The sequence below is a fragment of the Natrix helvetica genome (genome assembly GCF_964273705.1).
Source record: "Natrix helvetica genome assembly, chromosome: 6".
Classification (NCBI taxonomy): Eukaryota; Metazoa; Chordata; class Lepidosauria; order Squamata; family Natricidae; genus Natrix; species Natrix helvetica.
The window spans coordinates 32,306,765-32,328,300 of record NC_138553.1 but is presented as its reverse complement, the minus strand read 5'-3'; the positions used below and the strand labels follow the sequence as shown (position 1 = coordinate 32,328,300).

Sequence of the window (21,536 nt, the reverse complement as noted above, 5' to 3'; positions counted from 1 at the left end):
ATCCCAAAACAAAGCTATATATGCTTCTATCTGTCTGTCTGTCTATGGTTCTGAGTGTAAAAATACCAAAAATGATATTATATATTATGCATCCAAGAATAATTCAGGCTTCAAGCATTAGGTGCCTCTTATCTTCATGAAGAATCATAAGTCAACCAGAAATTAAGACCAAACTGAGATAAGCCAATTTTCCAAATGTAGCAGTTCGTCCCATTATATCTCCTTCTGTTTAGCAGACAAGAAAGAGAACAGCACAAGAACCTACTGACCTTGCTTGGTACTCTGTGGGGTCTGACGTCTCAGACTATGCTCAAGCAGTTGGTGAGTACGTGTGGGGCTGGCTCCTGCCATCAAGCGGACAGTGGCCTCATGAAGAAAAACCTAGAAAAGTAGGGAAAAAATTGAAATGCCATGGAGATGACTTTAATAGGCAGACTTCAAACAATCATTTCTTAGATGTTGACCAGACAAAACTCTGATGGACATTTTATAGATGTTAAAGTTTGTCTTTTATCCACCTTCATCCTCTTGGCAGATTCGTCTACTCTCTATGTATTTTGCCTGTTCCGTTTCTGCATTTCCTCCCACAGAATTACCATAGCTGCCTGAGCTGCAAAAATCTGGACAAACACAAAATGGCGGCAGTCTTTATATTCTGTATATTTCTGCTGACATCTAGTGGTCATTAAAATTGCACATCCAATAAATTGTACAACTCTCCCTTGGCAGATGGTCCGATGCAGGTGCAAGGCTGACTTAGCTGGCCTCTAAACAGTTCATGCTCAGAAGGCAGAAGAATCTGGGTTGCAATTTATTCCCTTGGGGAGGGGGAGGGGAAATAAATGGTGAGCCCTCAAGCAAACTTTTAAAACCACTTATCTTCCTTTCTTAAGAGTATTTTAATGGCCACTTTATTCTCTTAGCCGCTTTCTGGTTTAAACCAATGTAGAAAGAATAGAAAGCTAGGAAATTCTCAGTTCATATCACAACTATATCACAAAAATAAGCCCTATGGGGTGTAACAAAAGCATGTGTGCACACACACACACAATTATAATTACAGAATTATCTTAGGGATGTAAAATAAAGTGAAATATTTTAACTTTCACAAAGCATCCTCATCATTTCATGTACACCTAAGTATCATGAGCAAAGCTTAAAATAGTAGAAGTATATCCAGAAGAAAATCTGTGATAATAAACACTGCAAACAATGTTAAAATAACATTGTTTACAGTGTTTATTATCACAGATTTATGAAAAACAGATTCCGGCAGAGAAATTTGTTCTTCTAATTTACAATACCATGCAGGCACTTAGGAGAAAATAAATATGCAAATATGAAGAAAGCCAACATTTTCTCACCCTGAAGTTCTCTCAATACCATTCACAGATTCTTACACAAACACGTTTGTCTGCCTATCTGCCTGCCTATCTGAATTTTTTTACTAAGTTAAAAGACAAATACAAAGAAAAATAAAGGAAAAGGATAAAGTGTTTAAAACAATACAAAGACAAGAACAAAAAACTAAAAGAAGCGGCTGCCAATCTTTACAGCAGTTATAAACCTACTAAATATTATTTCCCCCTTTCAAGATTATGTAACATAGTTCCCTCCACCCCATATACAGTCCTTTTTAATAGTTAAATCTGGGAATTACCAGTTCCTTATTATCCATCTTTAGCAAGAAGTCCACAGAGCGTTTCCAATATCACAAATTCTTACCTTTCGATAAGCAAGCCTGAAGCTATTTGCTAGTTTTCGCAGGCTGCCAAGATCACGCTGGAAGCCAGTCAGCTCAGAAGCAGACGCATGGTGCATGTCTCCCAAAGCTAGACTAGAATTTGTCTGTTTCTGCCACAGAGTGGTACGGAGAGACAACAGTAGATCGCAAGCCAGCAGCTGGATCATCTAAAGAGACAGAATCTCATTCAGCAACAAAAATAAAAAAAGTATTCAAAGAATAGTAATGGCAGGGGGTGGGGGCTGCAGTAACTCTGCTTGAAAGTTTCTGGTGGTCACAGTCAGTTTTGAACAACCACATATGGCCCAGGAATCCCAAAAGCCATGTCCAAGTTACCAAAATGCAGAGTTTTAAATAGCCATTATCATTACTATATACTGTTGCAGTACAGTAAATATACATTTATTATAAAAACTAAACAATAAACAGAAATAAAAAAGTATCAGATTAAAATATAAAAAAATAAGCAGCCACATTAAAAACCTGGACAACTCTAAAGGAATTAGATAACCCCTTTACAAAAATAGATAAAATAGACCCTAAAAGCAGTATATAACTACTTAAATCAAATAAAATTAAGCAATATGTAACATAAAATCAAAGAGGTCTTTCACCAGGGCCAGTCCTTAAGCTCCAAGCCCCCAATCAATGGAGCACCCCTATTCCCCAGTCAAAGAAGATTTAAGCTGAGATTTAAAGACAGAAAACTAGTATTTTCAATTGTATTATTTAAAAAACCCAACCCAGCTAACATCTAAGAAGATATCTCAAAGACATTGCCACCAAATAATATTAAACTTCTTTATAATACACATATCATTGCTTAATCATTTGTTAATCAATTTTAGTTCCCTGTTTAATTAGTGCTTTGTGAAATTACAATATAGTAAAACCACATTGTGTTCATCTTGAATTGCATTGAGAGACAACTGAAAAAAATTATTTGTGCATATATTGAAAACGTATCCTAAAGAATGTGCATTTGACCCAACAATTCCCCAAAAACAGAAAGCAATACAATGTTGGATCAAAATAAAAATGGCATCAGTGTTCACAGAACTAAAATGTTGCACATTCACTGATGACAAAATAATGCTTTATAAGAAGCATGCAATTTGATTAATTTATTCTTTCAAAATACAAGCCATAAGCAAAGTGTTAAATATAGTACAACCGTTATTATGTTTACTTTTTCTTTGCCTGGTATTCTTTGGGTTACTTTCCTGAGCCCTTTCAAGCTACAGTATTGACTCTGCATGTTATTTATTGCAGTTAGCTCTCTAATTGGGGGTATAGTAACCCATATTTCACTGATTAATCTGCAAGAAGGTTGGTGAATTAAATACTCCTTCCTACCTTTGGATGGAGGGCTAGATTAAATGGCCTCTTGATCCACTTTATATAAAGTTCCTAAGTATTCCTTCCCATACCAACAAAAACTTTGAAAACCAAGGCTCAGGAGACTTGACTTGTAGTGCAGAGATCAGGCAGGCCTCTGAACTGCACTGCAGAAACATTGCATGAGTATTTCCAGAACATGCAATGCAACTACAATGCACTACAGTTGCCACCCAATAGGTATAAACAAAGAATTTGAGTTTAACAAACCTCCATGCTTACAAAACTCAAAGTGCACTTAGTATTAAATACAAAGAGCGAGCCAATTTCATGATGCAAAAATTGAGAACTGTTCTTAGCTATGGAAATCAGTATCCTTATCCTTTGGTGAAAATAATTCATTTAGGATGTATAATTCAAGAGAAAAGGGAATGGGTCAAGCAAGCACTTGTTCTGTTATTATTTGGGCAGAGCTAATGAACTGTGAACAGATACTGTCCCCACCTGCCTTTCCTTTGGAAATAGGTACAATGCAGCTGTATATTTGCTGCACTGGAAGAAGGCAAAAGAAGGAAGAAGACTCTCCATTTTTTCATGGGTGAGTAAGAGGCAGCTAGACTTTCAGTCTCAAAAACATTTAACAAAACTCAAATATATTTAACAAAACCTACATTAAGAAAACGGTTTGTTACCTTAGTTCAAGTAAGTATGCACGACTTACATTGTTGAGACTTGTGCTTGAGACCCCACTTCTCATGTTAAGACTATTCCAGAGATGAGTGCTAGCTCTTTCACAATGGCTAAATGAACTATGCTGCCCATCTGCCTTGCTAGACAAGACATTCATGGCTTTGCATACATGGAAGATAGCTCGTACAAGGGCATTCCTAGAGGCACATAGGGAGGAGGAGAGACAGAGCAAGGGAAATGATTAATGTCTTTTAAGTTTTATGAACAGTAGATTTGTTTGTTTTCTGCCTTTATTATTTTTACAAATAATACAAAGTGGGGGAAATATCCAACATACCTGCCTCAGAGGTGATATTCAGCAGGTTCTGACCAGTTCTGGACAACCGGTAGCAGAAATTTTGAGTAGTTTGGAGAACCGATGAATACCCCCTCTGACTGGCCTCGCCCCCATCTATTCTCTGCCTCCCGAGTCCCAGCTGATCGGGAGGAAACGGGGATTTTGTAGTAACCTTCCCCTGGAGTGGGGAGGGAATGGATATTTTACAGTATCCTTCCCCTGCCACGCCCACCAAGCCACGCCCACAGAACCATAGTAAAAAAATTTGAATCCCGCCACTGACCTGCCTCCTCCTATTTTCTCCATAACAACCCTATGAGATGAGTTGGATTGAGAGAAGAAACTGGTCCAAGGTTACCAAGCTGACTCTCATGGCTTCAAGCAGCCCTTTTTAAAAAATGTATTTCCAGATACTTTGTTATATAACTGCTTTGGTATATATTCCCCCCCCTCCCCAAAAGTGCTAAAATGAGCCCTATAAATGAATTATCACTAGATGATGCAAAAACTAGTATAGTAGATTTCTACGCTGATATTTTGCATCCACTACTTCTAGGCAAACTTGGGATACCCAAGTCTGAAAAGTGTTGGGTTAATTTAAAAACTATTTGAAGAAACAAGTTATAATTTAGTTTCATAGTGCCCAACAGAGATTTGTGATATGTTTATGGGAGATCAAAGTTAAAGATTAGGAAACTTTCTATTTTATAATATCCCTTTTAGATTTCAGATACAGTTGTACAAATAATATAAAAGATCACACACTCCATCATCTCCAAGCATTTAGGAATTCGTTCCACATTGATAAACTGGGATTTCACAGCTGTATCATCACCCTTGAGCCAGCTGATTATCATTGTGATTGCTGATGACCACCATCTGCAGACCACATCAGGACCTACAAAAAAATAAAAATTGTTAAGGGTATATATCTCTCTCTCCCAAAAAACTATTCCAGCCTTTCAAAACGTCAATTCAGTCCAGGGAACAAAAATAGAGCCGAGAGATAACAATGGGGAAAATGTATCTTTATTTCTTCATTGTGTTGTTCTACATTCCATTTTCAATCTTGTGGACATATTTATAATTCTGAAGTCATACTGTGGATATTGAAGCAAAAGAGCTACTGAGGGATTTCTCCATTCATTGATTACTGGCAAAGTTATCGGTCTCACAAAATGTTACATATTACCCCTGCTTAGGCAGATGAATACATTTCCAAACAACGCAGAAGCAGCAACCAATCTTACTTTCTAAGAAAGCTTGTGGGGATTTATGTGGGATCAAAAAGTTATTTATTGATTAATTGATTTATAAAATGTATAGGCTGCCCATCTTACCTCAAAGTAACTTTCAAGGTTTCAAAGTTATCTATGAAATAAAGATTATACTAAAGACACTTTGCTGTTCTATACTCAATTTCCCATTTTTATTTTATTTTTTTAATATAAACATTCAGTTAAAGTATGTTGCCCAGCAGACAGCATGTGTTTGAAGGCATACTAGTACCCCGGGAGGCAATAATTTCAGTCCTTCCTGCACTTCAAAACTTGCCACAGGAAGGAGAACTATAGAAGGAAGACAAACTGAATTAAGAAAATTATAAACATGTGTACATCATTTCCCATTCTATCTGAAAGCTGATTTTGTTTTTTAAAAAACAATAGTTAGTCTCAGTTAAATATCCTGAGCCATTTAATCAATCAGGTGATACCAGGACCACAAAACAAAGAATGCATAATCTTGGAAAGCAAGCCCTTTGAATTACCCCCTTCAAGACTTGAACAATATTCCAGAAATCTGAATAATGTGACCCCCGCTTGTTCATATGAGAAATTGCTGTAAAATTTGCAGATATTGTCTATGATTGTCCAGATTTTACTAGAAAGGTAAAGCATCTTATTATTGCCATTTCTCAATGAAGCCCTCTTTATAATAGGGTTACTATCTAATCACTGGAATAAATGGAGGGGTTGTGAGAAGTAGTCCAAGAAAATATACCCTTGTAACTGACAATGTGTGTTACACCAAAGATAAGGGACTTAAAAATCTGTTCCTCTTTTTGTGTGATCAAGACACAATCTTGAACCTTGGCCTGCAGAGCTAAGAGCCAAACACCATTTCTCACATATAGGATGTTTGGCCCATTAGTAAGAGTGAAAACAAACACCCAGCCAAGTCAAAACAGACCTGCAACAACAATCAAGGCAAGTACACAAATCAGTACCTGCTCCTAGATCAAATAATTTCTTTATTTATCTTATATAAATATTTTGCTCTTAAAGTCATTAACTATAATTTACAAGATACACCGAGCTCTTGGTTGAATTACTGTTTTTATAGAATGTTCCAGAAAAAAGGTTATCATAGCATTCATCTTCAGATCACAGCAGGAAAGACTATTTTGATTATTATGCTTTCTTAGAGGAAAAGTATGTGATTTACTGAATCACTAAACATTTCCCTGTGTTAAGGTGACTAGTATGATTAGTGATAATCATAATAAACAGAGGTGTTTATAAATAAAAGCAGAAAAAGGGAGATTGGCCAGACCCATTGTGTGTTTTATTTCTTGAATTTGGTTCAGTAAGACTGCAGTTGTTTCTTTTTAGCATTAGAGCTATTAGACTGAAAAAACATGTAGTCTACCAATATTTCAGAAAAATATATTGGCCAAATACATAATTAATCAAATACATTTAATTAAATGTATTCTGAGTATTAACATACAGTTGAATTGTTTTTAGCTGCAGGTATACAGAGAGAGATTATATAATATAAATGTAAAGTACATGGAAAGAGCACTCTGAGCCACCTTGAACTGTGAGATGGGCGACAAATTTAATAATAATTCAAACATCTATATCTTATCAAAGTCTATGGGAAGGACTCAGTAGGCGGATAAAAACGCCAATTCCAGTCTGAATATCTGGTTGAATATGTGATGAACCATAAATAATAATAATGGAAATAGAGATAAAAGCAGAGGCACCAACATCTCTGCAGAAATATCATTTCCATCAAGGTAGTCTGTCAATTTCACCAAGCAGCATGGCTGAAATAACGAAGTAGGTCACTCCATCAGCTAAGACTTAGGCTTTGTTTTTAAATCTAATTACAGTATTAAATTATTATCATAATGCTGAGTTTGCTTTTTTTCCTTCCTTCTACCTTTTTCTTGTCTTGTGTTGTGTTTAGTTGTTAACTACATTGAAGGGAGGCAATGTATTTATTAGTGATATGTAGTGCAAATCTCTCTGATAAATCTTGAATTGAACAGTGGATAAAAAAGCAAAATTGAAAAGATTTAACACAAGAAAAATAGCAATTGAGCACTGAATAAGTGCAGGTACATTCAGGAAAGAGAAAAGAAAGATGAAGATAGAAAACCACTGAGCAAGTCCTGTATCTTTCACACATACCTAGGGCAGACTTCAGCACAGAATTTCCAGAAAAAGGTGGTATTCCACTTCCCAAAGAATCCACAAAAGAACTTAGTAATGTCAAGTATTCCAAAGCATTAGCGAATTCACTGCAAGTACAAAGTCAGACTTTTAGTAGTTAGGACAATATATCATATTTTTACAATGAATCGTAACAAACTAAAGTTGTATTTTAACACACTTTTTAAGGATGACTCTCTGCACAAAGAAGGTATCACATTCACACCCACATTCTGAAAGGCAACCAATGTTCACCATGGTAATCTCATTCTTGCAGCATTGTGATAATTTTTGGTATGGTTTTCTCACAACAGAGATAATGATGAATCTTGCCATGAACATTTCAATGATAAGCGTAGCCAATATGGTAAAACTAAATAATGCTGGGCTTCCCAAATAATTTGGTCAATGGATGAGAATGATAGCAAATGATTTTTAAAAGTCTTCTTATTATCCACCATGGTACCGGTTACTTTATATACTTTTTATGCTAATCCATTTTTTTTGCAATTTGGACAAATAGTTTAGAGAAACTGTACTTTGTTGTATATCCAATTAGTACTGTGGATGGATGCAATATAAGTGACGTATTATGAGAAAAGCAGTATTCATATAGATGTGTCCTGTATGTATGTCCTATATTGCTTAAAATAGGCAGCAGAAATATATATTGCCATTTATTCCTCCAAAGCTGAACTATAGGTTTCATTAGAACAGACAAGGAGAATCCTTCAATATCTCCAAGAAAACTATCACTAGGACACAAATATGGCTCACCAAGGTGCTTCATCATCATGGCTTGTAGCCCCTTTGGGAATCTGAGGTTTCACAATGGATTCAACAGCTCTCTCCAGTAGGTTCTCACAGAATGCCTGGTGTACCTGTGCAATGGGATCAGCTATATATGCGAAGGCAAAACAATCTGTTTACTATTTTATTCACAAGTCCAACAATAAATACTTCAGGAGTGTAAGCCTTTCTTTTTTTGTTTTTAGATAGAAAACTGTATTGCAGTTTATGGAAAACTGTCCCCTTGATTGCTTTCACATATTCTTTTAACATTAACAGTTTTTAAACCAAAGCATGTATAAAGCTACCAGGAGAAAGAAAATGCATACACATAAGGACTGCCCACTATACTGATAACAGGCTTAAAGAAAATATCTTCTCTAGGCACTGATCCTCACCTGGGTTCCTCTGAGTGGAATACAGACTATCCTTAGCAGCAGCTTTCACAGTCCAGCTCCGTTCCACAAAAAATTTCTGCCCCAAAGGATGGCACAACCAGCGTAAGGAGTCAGGGATGTCACTATGCTCAGAAGTACACAAGCTTTGAGCTTGACTTAAGAAATAACTCTGAGAAGAAAACATGCAATATGGTTAGCAATCTATGGATGACATTTTTAATGTACCAACACAGAAGTCACTTCCACTTATTTTAGATGCAAATCCAGAAAAATAATTTAAATAGGCCACAGTATTTAACCTAATACAATTGGGAGCCACTTGAATTTACACCCATTCTCTGTAGCGCCTTCCCATGGCACACAACCTTAATAGCATCTGCACACAGCACATGCCTGCCCATACTCCATAGGCCCACACATGGCATCTACCCACATGCATGTACCTCTTAATGCCCACCCATATTATAATCCCATATTTGCCTGGGATTCAGTTTCAATAGCATAAGTAAGCACTTCTGGATTCCTGCCTCTTCCCTCATCAGTTATGTGAGGGCCTCATTTAACAACAGAAATGGAGACTAATGAGATTGCCTTCACTAAATGATGCAGTACTGTGACATCACATTTTATAACCGCATTGTTTAGCAGTGGAAATTCTGGTCCCAATTACTGTTGTTAAGTGAAGATTGCCTATACTGCTAAGTGGTTCAAAACAATCCACGTACCGCCAGGAAGCCCAGCTTGCCACCACAGCGAGTCTTCAGGCCAACTGCAGCAGTTAGATGGATCTCTGCCAGGGTACTTGGTGAAATCTTCTCTTCTGCACATTCTGCCAGGTTTACAGCACACAACGCCATGTGCAATCCTGAGTAAGCTGAACTGGACGGAAGCTTACCTGCACCAGAAATTTAAAAAATATCATTTGTGTCCTGTTGTGAATCACCTTGTACAATTGATGCGCTGCATGGTTTCATCTGAAAAAGCTCTTTTCGCTACTGAAACTTAGTACCATTCATACATCGCAGTATCGCACAATACCGTTGTGCAAAATCTTGCATTATCAAAAATAAGGAGCCCTCTGGAGATTCTAAGATGTAAAATTCATTAAAAAGCAAACCTTTCTTTATTTTGCAAAGAAAACTACCTGAAGTAGGCAACCATTGGAAATCAAGCTTAATCTGAGGGAATCTTTACCTTTTAAATCACTAAGTTAATTTTTTTTCATTTACCTGTAATATGGAGTTGATGAAGTTTATGATAAACTAATGCAGCATCTCGCGCACTAGTCTTGGCTTCATCTTCAAAGCCAAGAGGCGTCTCTGTTGCTCGTCTCCGTTGTGATGTCCTCTTTAGCAGCCAACGTACTAATCCCAATTTTTGGAGACTGTAACGAATAATGTTCCAGGAAAGGCTACAGATCAAGTCAAAACGAGAAGTAGGCAATTCTCGGCCCAGGGCAGAAAGACAGATATGCAAATTTGATGCAGCAGCAGCAAAGTCCCCCTGCAAACAAAAGAAGAAAAACACAGGATAAAGTTGAACAGGGGACATTTGAGAGTCTCATTGCTTCCTAATTTTCAGACTATTCTGAGTCATCTTAGAAGACATACATACATATTTTATTCTCCACCTTCACTCATTTTTAAGCTTTCTTAATTCTTTTTGATAACCTCATTTGTCACTCAGATTTTGGAGTCTAGTAAACCAACATTAATTAGTCTCCTCAGCCACTGATAAACTAGCTAAATTGCCATCGTATTTCAATATACCATAGACTTTTTCTCAATTTTCTCTCTTCCTCATCTGCATCAACTTACTTGAGCCATGACATATCAGAAACACCAAAAATCTAGCTCTGTATTATCTTGAAATCCTGTTAGATTTCATGTCCAGTTCAGTTAAACTTCAAGTCTCAATCCAGTTGAACAAATATTCAACCACATAATGGAAAAGAAATAATTTACTCTTTCCAATTAAAAAGAGCATTTAGACACAGAAGACACTGTTCCACTCAAAAAAATTTTAAAAATCCCCTTGCCTTTAATTTCAATAGTAAAATACAATAGGAATTGCTTATTATGTTCATCAACTAATTATTTCAAAATTATTATTTTTTAAAATATAACATATAATCCCAGTATTAATATTGCTCCCCTTTCTCATTTGCAACTATATTTACAAATAGACTGCAAATTTCATAGTAGAGTTTTATTTTGTTCAAATAAATTATCACACAGCATCATAAAATATTGTTCTTTTTACCTTTACCTCAGATTACCTTTAGCTTGCATGCAATTAACAAAATCTGTAGAAATCTGCTCACCTTTATCATTCATTTCAATTCTAGAGTTCAACCTTATTCCCCCTATAAAATTACCTACCTATAGAACAGAAGCGGAGTTTAATCCAAAAATGATCTGCATGCAAGGGGAGGTGCTTTAAGAACCCACAGTTCAAGAATTTTGATAGTAGAATAATGAGATGTAAACCTAAATGTTTAGTAGCTCAAATAACTTGTTCTACATTTTAAAATATTCACTCTTTAGGTTATGCAAATTCCAATTAATTCAATACAAATAAATGAGCACAATAACATTTATCCTCAAAGCAACGAACTGTCTCACCTTAGCTAAGTCAAGGTCTGCCTGTTTCCGATGCCGCCAAAATGTCACAGAAGAACGAGAATGCAGTCGTGTCACTGGCTCTCCATGCACTAACAGCTTTATGAATACACTCAAGATAATGACACCGTTCACAAGCCACAAGATCAAAGTGGGCATCATCCAGCCAAACCAGCCACCTGATTCTAACAGAATAAATCGTGTCAAAAGACATAAAACAGATAAGAAAACAGTTCACACCTTAAGATAATCATTCTTGGGAGAACGTTGCTTATGTAAAGATCATGCTAAATTTAATCAACTTGCTTTCTTCTCATCCTATTTATTCTTCCCTGAAATAGTACTCTTCCCATGAAAAACTCCAGCCCTAAATATATAGATGCAAGAAAATATCATTTTACATAAGATAGAAATGTTCAGAAAAAAATACACCTTACATAAATCACAAAACCTTTTTCAAAATAAGAACCTAACACGATTCAATCGATCTCTCATAACAAATACAATATGTATGCTACAATTAAAAAACCTGAAAGCCCTACAACACACAGAAACAACAATAAAATCCTCACTAATGCACAGGTAAAATATACACTATATTGCCAAAAGTATTCGCTCGCCCAGAATCAGGTGTTCCAATCACTTCCATGGCCACAGGTGTATAAAATCAAGTACCTAGGCATGCAGACTGTTTTTACAAACATTGGTGAAAGAATGGGTCGCTCTCAGGAGCTCAGTGCCTTCCAGCGTGGAACTGTGATAGGATGCCACATGTGCAACAAATCCAGTCGTGAAATTTCCTCGCTCCTAAATATTCCACAGTCAACTGTCAGCTGTATTATAAGAACGTGGAAGTATTTGGGAACGACAGCAACTCAGCCACGAAGTGGTAGGCCACGTAAACTGACGGAGCGGGGTCAGCGGATGCTGAGGCGCATAGTGCGAAGAGGTCGTCAACTTTCTGCAGTCAATCGCTACAGACCTCCAAACATCATGTGGCCTTCAGATTAGCTCAAGAACAGTGCGCAGAGAGCTTCATGGAATGGGTTTCCATGGCCAAGCAGCTGCATCCAAGCCATACATCACCAAGTGCAATGCAAAGCGTCAGATGCAGTGGTGTAAAGCACGCCGCCACTGGGCTCTAGAGCAGTGGAGACGCGTTCTCTGGAGTGACGAATTGCGCTTCTCCATCTGGCAATCTGATGGACGAGTCTGGGTTTGGCGGTTGCCAGGAGAACAGTACCTATCTGACTGCATTGTGCCAAGTGTAAAGTTTGGTGGAGAGGGAATTATGGTGTGGGGTTGTTTTTCAGGTTGTTTTTCAGGAGCTGGGCTTGGCCCCTTAGTTCCAGTGAAAGGAACTCTGAATGCTTCAGCATACCAAGACATTTTGGACAATTCCATGCTCCCAACTTTGTGGGAACAGTTTGGAGCTGGCCCCTTCCACTTCCAACATGACTGTGCACCAGTGCACAAAGCAAGGCCCATAAAGACATGGATGACAGAGTCTGGTGTGGATGAACTTGACTGGCCTGCACAGAATCCTGCCCTCAACCTGATAGAACTTATTTGGGATGAATTAGAGTGGAGACTGAAAGCCAGGCCTTCTTGTCCAACATCAGTGTATGACCTCACAAATGCACTTCTGGAAGAAGGGTCAAAAATTCCCATAAACACACTCCTAAGCCTTGTGGAGAGCCTTCCCAGAAGAGTTGAAGCTGTTATAGCTGCAACGGTTGGACCGACATCATACTGAACTCTATGGATTAGGAATGGGATGTCTCTTACGGTAAATTCATATGCGAGTAAAGGCAGGTGAGCGAATACTTTTGGCAATATAGTGTATATTCCATACAGGTAAAATTTCAATTCATTAAAGAAACCAAGAAACATGCATCTCAAAAGTTCACAATCCCATTATCTGAGTCAGAGAAATAAGAATGATATGGATAGTACTATCCAGTACAAATTATCCAGTAAATTATCACAATAAAATTGTAATCACCTTTTATCATAACATAACCCACAGCCCATCATTTATTGTTTTCTTCACCTTTCATCATTTAGTTACTGTACTTGCCTGTACTTGAAAGATATCAAATGAGCACTATTGGAAATATACCTGGTTTTATTGCTTGTATATTTCTCTCAGAACCATGATGCACTGTGCTATAAGTGTCCGGTGTTTCTTTGCCATCCAAAAAAGATGTTAAAGGGTTAAAGGAGAGAAAGAGGAATGTGAGAGCACAAAGCAGCATCCGTGAGCGATCAACCATTCCGAGAGCAACATGTGGAGAATCAGGTTCATCTTTAACCTAAATCATAAGTGTAGAAGAACGTGGAAGAATTATTTCTGAAACACTTAAGACAAATAGTTGCTCTAAATTGCACAAGGCTGAATTTTCAATATCTTCTTTAGAGCAGATTTCTTCTTCTCAGATTGTTTTATAAAAATGTTCCATCATTACAAAATGCCCCCAAAGGTCACTGAATTGGAAATAAAAGAAACTCTGTAGATCTATTCATACTTTTTTTCCAAGTGGTAGATTTAAAAGACTTAAATAATGTAAACATTTACAATTTACTAAAATCACATTTCATTTCAAATGTTGTTATGAGATTGATTTTTGATATGTCTAAATATGCTTCTGAAGATCATGGAGCAATCTATGAACTAATCTATGAACCAGAGGTGGTATTCAGCCAGTTCTTACTGGTTCTGGCGAACTGGTAGCAGAATTTTTGAGTAGTTTGGAGAACCGGCAAATACCACCTCTGGCTGGCCCCGCCCCCATTTATTAACTGCCTCCCAAGTCCCAGCTGATCGTCTGTGTCTTCTTTTGTTGCGCTGCACAGAACAGAGCTGGAAAGCAGGTTAGTGGGGTGGGGAGGGAATGGGGATTTTACAGTATCCTTCCCCCAGGAGTGGGGTGAAAATGGAGATTTTACAGTATCCTTCCCCCAGGAGTGGGAGGGAATGGGGATTTTGCAGTATCCTTCCGCTGCCACGCCCACCAAGCCACGCCATGTCCACAGAACCGGTTGTAAAAAAAATTGAATCCCACCACTGCTATGAACTAATGATACATTACATCACACATGCAAGTACAAGTAGTCCTCATTACATTCAAGTACAATGCCTGTTACCTGACACTCACAAAAAAAATATATCTGAAAAACTTCCATCTTCGTTGTAATTTATCCATCCATCCCAGGCCATTTCAATTTGAAGTTTCAATCTAAAATTACCTATATACCATTTCTTTTGCAGATGCCTCTGTTTATTTTATTTTATCTCAAACTTGCCCCAAATATCCTGTTCAATGCAGTGATGGTGTATCTCCAATATTTTGGCAACTAGCAGGATATACTGATATTGTGAAAGCTGTACCCCCCTGAATGTTGTTGTTTATTGGGCTTTATGATTTCTTTGATATAAAGCAAAATATTGCCCAGCATGTGATTGTACTTTTAATGGACTTTGGTACAGGATTTCTCATGTGTACACACACACACTTTATGATATTCCTTTATTTGTGTGTCTGATTTTAGTTGTGTTACCCATTGTGTGATTTAAAAAAAATCAACTAATATTTGGGCTTTGAATCTCACCTTCCTTTTAAAAATCATAATTTATTATCTATTTTAATGGGAAGCAGATGACATATCTCCATCTGAATCAGCATGCATGTTACACCAATGGGATCTTGTCTATGCTTCCCAGTGCAGATTGCTTCAGGAATATTAGCTACCTTTGCATCATCCAATAATGGACTTCCCGGTTCTGAATCAATTGAATAAGGGGAAAAGCCTGCTGGTGATCCTGAGTCAGAAGCTGGAGGAGACATCAATACAGCATTTTGATTGAATTCGTCCATCTTCAGATCCACGTCATTGTCCACTAGACTGCTCAAGTCAAAACCCTTCAACAACTCTGTGAGAAAAGATCACACAGATTAATTATTCCATTTACAGTACCTTGGGTAATTAAATCCCGCTACTTATCAATTCTACATCTATCCGCTAAAAGCATAATCAATAAAAACATCAATAAATGCAAGGGGGCATGAAATCATTTAATTAACAACCTTGATAGTACCTGCTTCACTTAAATTAAAACAATTGAATGTAATATTTAAAACACTTAACTGTTTTTCTGGCTAGAAAGCTTAAGGATCATGTTCTCCTGTCGCAATTTATGGTTAGCCTGCTGTAGATATTTAATGTAGTCAATAGTCTTCCTCAATACACCAGACTTGTGCATCTGAAAAGAATGCATATGATTATTTATAAAGGTATCTTATGATCTCTTAGAACATTTTTATTTAGCAGTAAAGATTTTCTTAAATTTGTGTATGTATGTAGGCTGCACGTAGAGTTACCTTGAGGTAAAGATGGGCAGCATATACATTTTACAAACAAACAAATGAATAAGTGGTGCTGTTCCAGAAGCCAAGAGTCTGTAAGTTCTAGGCCTCCCTTAAACATGAAAGCTGTTTGGGTGACTTTGGACCAGTCACCCTCTGTCAGATCAATCCACCTCAAAGAAGTTGTTGTTATAGGGAAAGTAGGAAGCAGAGTTATTAGATATGTTCACTGCTTTGAGTGATATGTAAAAAGGGTAGGATAAAATTATAGTTGGTCACACAATCAGCAAGATATTCAGACTGGATTTGACATTTTTAACCACCTATTGAGTCCTTCCCAAAAATTGTTGTTGTTATGTAGAGATTTAATTCAATGGAAATGGACACAAACAAGAACATTAAATAGCTTGTCAACTGCAAACATGACAAATAGATGTGTAGTTATTACAAATATTTTTCCTTTTTCAACTAAGCAATTCTTACTTTAGCATCTGTTCCCATGACTAGATCTTTCAGTTCTATGATCTTGTCATTTATAGATGATCGATATCTCTTCTCAATAATATTATGAGTTGTTCGCCTTTCTCCTTCCTTTGGTGGTTCTGGCTGCTTGGCGTTATTAGGCACTTGTTTAATTGGCATCTTCTCCTGCCCTCCCATCATCATAGGCATAGTTGTCAAGATGGTCCCATTGCTACTAACCAAGGTCTAAAAAGTCAACAGCAGAAATCAAATAGCAATTAATTTTTCATGTAAGATCTCTGACATGGTTTTCATATGTAAAGTTAATTTCTTTCTTTACTGGTTATTTTAGGGGAATTGTTTTTTAACTTTAATTTTATGGGATATTTGTTGGGGTTTTAAACTATTTACTCAGCTGTACAGTTCTTTAAACCTTTTTTATCCTCCTTCGTATCTATTTATCTATTTAATAATTTAATTGTTTAATTTTATAGTTATTTATATGATGTATTTCTGATATGGACTGTACACCGCCCCGAGTCCCTTTCGGGAGAGGGGGCAGTCTATAAGCGCTCAGTAAATAAATAAATAAAAAAGATTTAAAGTAAACAATAGCATATTTAGAATTGGACAATGTAAGTCAGAATTTGAAACTGAACTATGGGCAAATGATGAATACGTTAAAATGTATAAGCTTTTACCAAAATTTGAAATGAGAACAATTTAAAAAGCATATGATAAAATGGGCACTGCTTATAATATGCAGATGCAACAAAGAGAAAGCATGTGGCTGAAATGACTGAAATTCACATTTATAAAAAGAGAATTTTTATAAAATGATGTACCACTGTATATAATACCAGAAAAACTATCTAGAATGTATAAAGGTATTTCAAATGTATGTTGGAAATATGGAAAATATGAAGGGCTGTTTTAGCGTGCTTGGCAGACTTGAAAAAAGCTAGTAAATTTTGGATGCAAATGCATATAGCAATACAGAAAATTTAAAGATTAATATTCAACTGAAATCAGAACTTTCATTGCTGGAACTAACAGACAATTAGAAAAAGCTTACGGTGTTTGTACATGGTAACTGCAGTACGATTATTATATATAAGAAAGATGGGAAAACGCTGAAATACCCAGAGTGAAAGAATAGTTGGTGAAGATGACAAAATTGGCTGAAATGGCAAAACTGACTTGTTTGATTAGGGAAAAGACAATAACTCCTTTTGTTAGTGAATGGAAACTCTTTATGGGTATGAAAATAGGAAAAATAAATGTTTGATGATTAGAAAGGATAGAATAGGGAAAGAAGGGAGCCACAATGTAATCTTATTGAGGATAAACTAAAAATGCACTTATAACTATTGTAAAGAAGATTGGAAGCCACTGCTTTACCTGTTCTTTTTTCTTTCCTCTCTTCTTTCTTTCGTTCTTATTTACTTATCACTTTTATTTTTCTTTATTTCTATTTTCCTTTCCTTTATAAAATTTGTATTGTTCAGTAAAATTCTTCAATTAAAATTAATAAAAAAATATGTGACCAAAATAAAATTCCACATTTTACAAAACAACTAGGAAACAAAAGAATGGCTTACAATTCAGCAATAATACTTCTATATGAATAAGATTTCTTATTCTCTATATAAAGAAACACCCATCACTAAAAACCAAGAACAATTCTTATTTACCACAAAACCCGACAAACTACATAAACCAATGACAGTTATAAACAATGCACTCTCCTATGTTATTAAGAATAACTCATAACTATTTATGAATGTATTCATAAATAAATAATTTTATTTATGAATAAAAATAAATTTATTCATTTACTGAATGAAGTAAATTTCATTCAATTTATACCCATAAAAGAGTTTCCATTCACTAACAAGAGGAGTATTGTCTTTTTCCTAATCAAACAAGTCACTGTAATAAAATGAAAATATCAGGACTACTGGGGTAAAATGAATATGTAACAATAGATTTCTTTCTTTTATGAGTAATCAGCTACATATTATGAACCCCCCAAAAAATGTTTTAATAAATTCAGAGATTAAACAATATTATATGGCAAGAGAACCTAGTATTATTGGCAGAGAAATTTTTTTTGAGATGAATGGAAGGTCCTAAAAATATACTGAAAGCAGTATTGCAAATAATTTCAGTGTGGAAAAAACTGGAAGACCAAAAGATAATAGTACTGTGGCAACACAAAAAAACTGGGTCAAAATTTGAACACATAAAGAGGACACAAATAAGAGAAGAAAAGAAAAACTGGTTACCAAGAAGAGACCTTTCAATAGTATTCAATTGTTAGCCCTTATAATTTCCTCCTCCCAATATTTGCAGAGTTATTCTGAGGAATAACATTGAAAACAGGTATATTTACACAATACATACTCATAAATATAGATATCCTTTTTCATTCCAAGAGTGATTATATAGGCTCAATATATCATTTTTTTGCAAGGAGATACTACTGTAAACCATATGTACTATAATGCTCACATCCAGTTTGAAGAATCTTGATAAGAAAGAACCCTAATAAATAAAAGGAAGAAAGCAACCATTTGGGAGATAACATGTGGAGCCCTACTATGATACCTTTACCCATACCTGTATGGGTGTGGTTATTGTTGTCAGAGCTGGATTTTGAACAGCAGCCATAACAGGATTGCCATCAGTTTTCAATGTTGTTAAGACAAGAGAATCTGTCTTGATTATCTGTGGCTGGACTAGGACCTGGAAGGAGGAAACACAGTAAACACTTAATGAAAACAAACACAGAAATGGAAAGTTGTTATTACTAGTCCCTATGTTACAGTATAGAGTCCCACTATGCAAGAAACAGCCATAACTACTATTTCAATATACTTCTCTCCCAGGCTTCCTTCTACATATACCAGAGGCCCAGATTATACAGCTACTAACCTCATATATGTTACAAATGACTTTCACTGTGGCATTCCATCCATCAATCAATCTAATCATTTCTCTTAATAAATAAATTGGCTTTAAAGAGTATAATCTCCACCCGATAAAAACTTTTAGAAGTGAAGTAAGGAATTATTCTTTGTAATACTCATTCCATCCATTAACAAATTTGTTGTTATAAAACCAAAATCTTCGCTGCTGAAATTATTATAATAATAGCATGGAACATTATCCATTCTTTCCAAAAATTTATTTACTATTTTCCCCTAATACCAGTACTACAATTGCTTTTTTCTTTTCTTATGTTTAGCTATCAATGACCTATGGGCTTTGGGGATTTCATTGCTTAGAAGCCAAACATAATGTCAGTGAGGTGATTTCTTGCCTTGGAACAGAATATAAATATATACTACTCCCTTAAGATATTAAATAAAAGAACTCACTGGAACCTGCTGAACCTGAGGGGCAGCTACAGCCTGGACAGTCGCTGGAGTTAGTGTCTGGATGGTGCCGCTGGTACTCTGTGTCAGTACCCTCTGAGCTTGCATGGTCTGCATCTGCTGTTGAATGGCAACTGGTTGAACTTGAGAGGAAGTCACCAAGCTTTGAACCTGAGGTTGCAGAACTAGAAAGAAGATAAGGAAAGTTTGAAACTGCCCAGGGGAAATTATGATTTCCATAATAAGAACAGTAGCCTCTGATCTTTGGTGATAGGCTGTGTTTCAAGAAAAACATATAGGTAATTGCTGTAGTTTTTTTATCGTAATATAACAACTAAAAGCAAAATCCGCCAAAAATATCTTCTATTCAGTTTTAATATTACATTAGGACAGTACTGCCTTAATCAGTGATACTAATTCTTGATTTTTAATTACAAACTTGTTTACCAGCATGTTTACTATTCAAGTTTATATTTTAAACATTATATATTTTATTGATTGTAGTGTTTAATTGTATTTTTCTGTTATTTAATTGTATTTCTTGTAAACAATTTGAAAAAAGAATATATATTTCGACCAAAAAGCAAAATCTTACTGCAAAAGAATTAAGATTACAGACAGTCCTTGAATTAAGACCATGACTACACCTGGAATTGCGGTTGTTATGGTGCTTATTAACTGCACCATTACGTGACCATGCCTGATTTTATTAACTATTACCTTAGCCGATTAATTGAATCACTGCAATAGGTAAGCAAATCCATTGTCCGAAATAGGAAAACAGAAGTAAATGCCAGATTTCAGCAAAAAATGTTATAAATTGCAGTCATATGAGTCCAGGATGCTACTATGGTGTAAATATGGAACAGTTGCTGAGTGCCCAAAATGCGAATATATGTTTGCGAGGGGGTCAGCCATGGGAATTTCAAATCTGGGGTCTTTTGTAACTTTGAATGGTCACTGAAAAACCGGTCACAAGTAAAGGGCAACCTGTACACACTTTGCACTAATTTTCATATTCTTGTATCTCACTGGCAACATGGATATGGTGCTAAATAATGCTGTATTCCAGAAACTCTCATTTGTGAAGATGAAGGTAAAGATTTTTTTACCCTAGTGCTTTATAAAACTTTCCTTATTGCTTTGAAGACCATGGGAGTTACCTTGAAAACTTGTGGTTGCATTTTGGTATATTACAGGTTGCTGAATGATCCGGGTCTGGGGAGAAGAGCTGAAAGTTGGAGTAATCATCACTGTCTGTTGCTGAAGTGGGGGTTGAACTTGGGGGCGAGGTTGAAGAGGAGGTGCAGCCCGTTGTGGAGCAGGAATTGTGCCCGTTGACTGAGAGGTCTTCACCTGCACAGACTGAAGCTGTGGTGGAGAAGCTGCACTAGGAGAAGAGGATTGTAACTGTCCCTGGCTGTAGGCTTTCTGTGAAGTATCTGATATTCTGTCTCCATTACATGCATTGCTGCTCTGGAATGTGCCATACAACTGTTCAGGAAATAAATCTGGAAAATCTCCAACCTGATTGCTGACAAACTGTAGCATTTCTATAAAAAACAAAAAACAAGAATGGAAACCATAAGATTACTTTTCAAAATTATTCAATCTTAAAATGAAAAAAATATACAGCAAGGACATACATTCTTTTAGATCTAGGAATCTAGGATAGAGATGCACTTTCCTCAAATGACTGGGTATAATTCGGTTTATGGCCTTATCACTGGATGCTTAAGTGGTATATGTAGATTCATATATTTTTTTGTTTTAAATTAGGGTATGAACTATTTGTAAACATACTTTAGAAAACCAAATTTTGCCACAATTATCTATGATTTTGTCTCATTGCAATTAAATTATCCCAATGAGTCATTTCTGAACTGGCTTTCTGGAAAATTCAAAAGATTGACAATATGATGCCTTATAATTAACCAGATGTAAAAATGTTACCATTCTCAGTTCAG

General features: G+C 36.1%; 1 protein-coding gene across 2 annotated transcripts in view; it reads right to left on the bottom strand.

Moving 5' to 3' along the window:
- The window catches only part of SREBF2 (sterol regulatory element binding transcription factor 2), a 36,480-nt gene that overhangs the window by 4,109 nt on the left and 10,835 nt on the right, over window positions 1-21,536 (bottom strand). For both annotated transcript variants that reach the window (XM_081958741.1, XM_081958740.1), the window contains exons 2-18: window positions 20,733-21,122; window positions 19,573-19,754; window positions 18,812-18,937; window positions 16,211-16,435; window positions 15,510-15,624; window positions 15,113-15,294; window positions 13,483-13,675; window positions 11,364-11,545; window positions 9,969-10,242; window positions 9,465-9,634; window positions 8,740-8,908; window positions 8,330-8,450; window positions 7,532-7,641; window positions 4,875-5,007; window positions 3,804-3,969; window positions 1,726-1,911; window positions 270-381 (exon numbers count right to left, since the gene is read on the bottom strand). In XM_081958741.1, coding sequence (XP_081814867.1) covers window positions 270-381; window positions 1,726-1,911; window positions 3,804-3,969; window positions 4,875-5,007; window positions 7,532-7,641; window positions 8,330-8,450; window positions 8,740-8,908; window positions 9,465-9,634; window positions 9,969-10,242; window positions 11,364-11,545; window positions 13,483-13,675; window positions 15,113-15,294; window positions 15,510-15,624; window positions 16,211-16,435; window positions 18,812-18,937; window positions 19,573-19,754; window positions 20,733-21,122 — 3,036 coding nt within the window. The remainder of the gene's footprint in view (window positions 1-269; window positions 382-1,725; window positions 1,912-3,803; window positions 3,970-4,874; window positions 5,008-7,531; window positions 7,642-8,329; window positions 8,451-8,739; window positions 8,909-9,464; window positions 9,635-9,968; window positions 10,243-11,363; window positions 11,546-13,482; window positions 13,676-15,112; window positions 15,295-15,509; window positions 15,625-16,210; window positions 16,436-18,811; window positions 18,938-19,572; window positions 19,755-20,732; window positions 21,123-21,536) is intronic.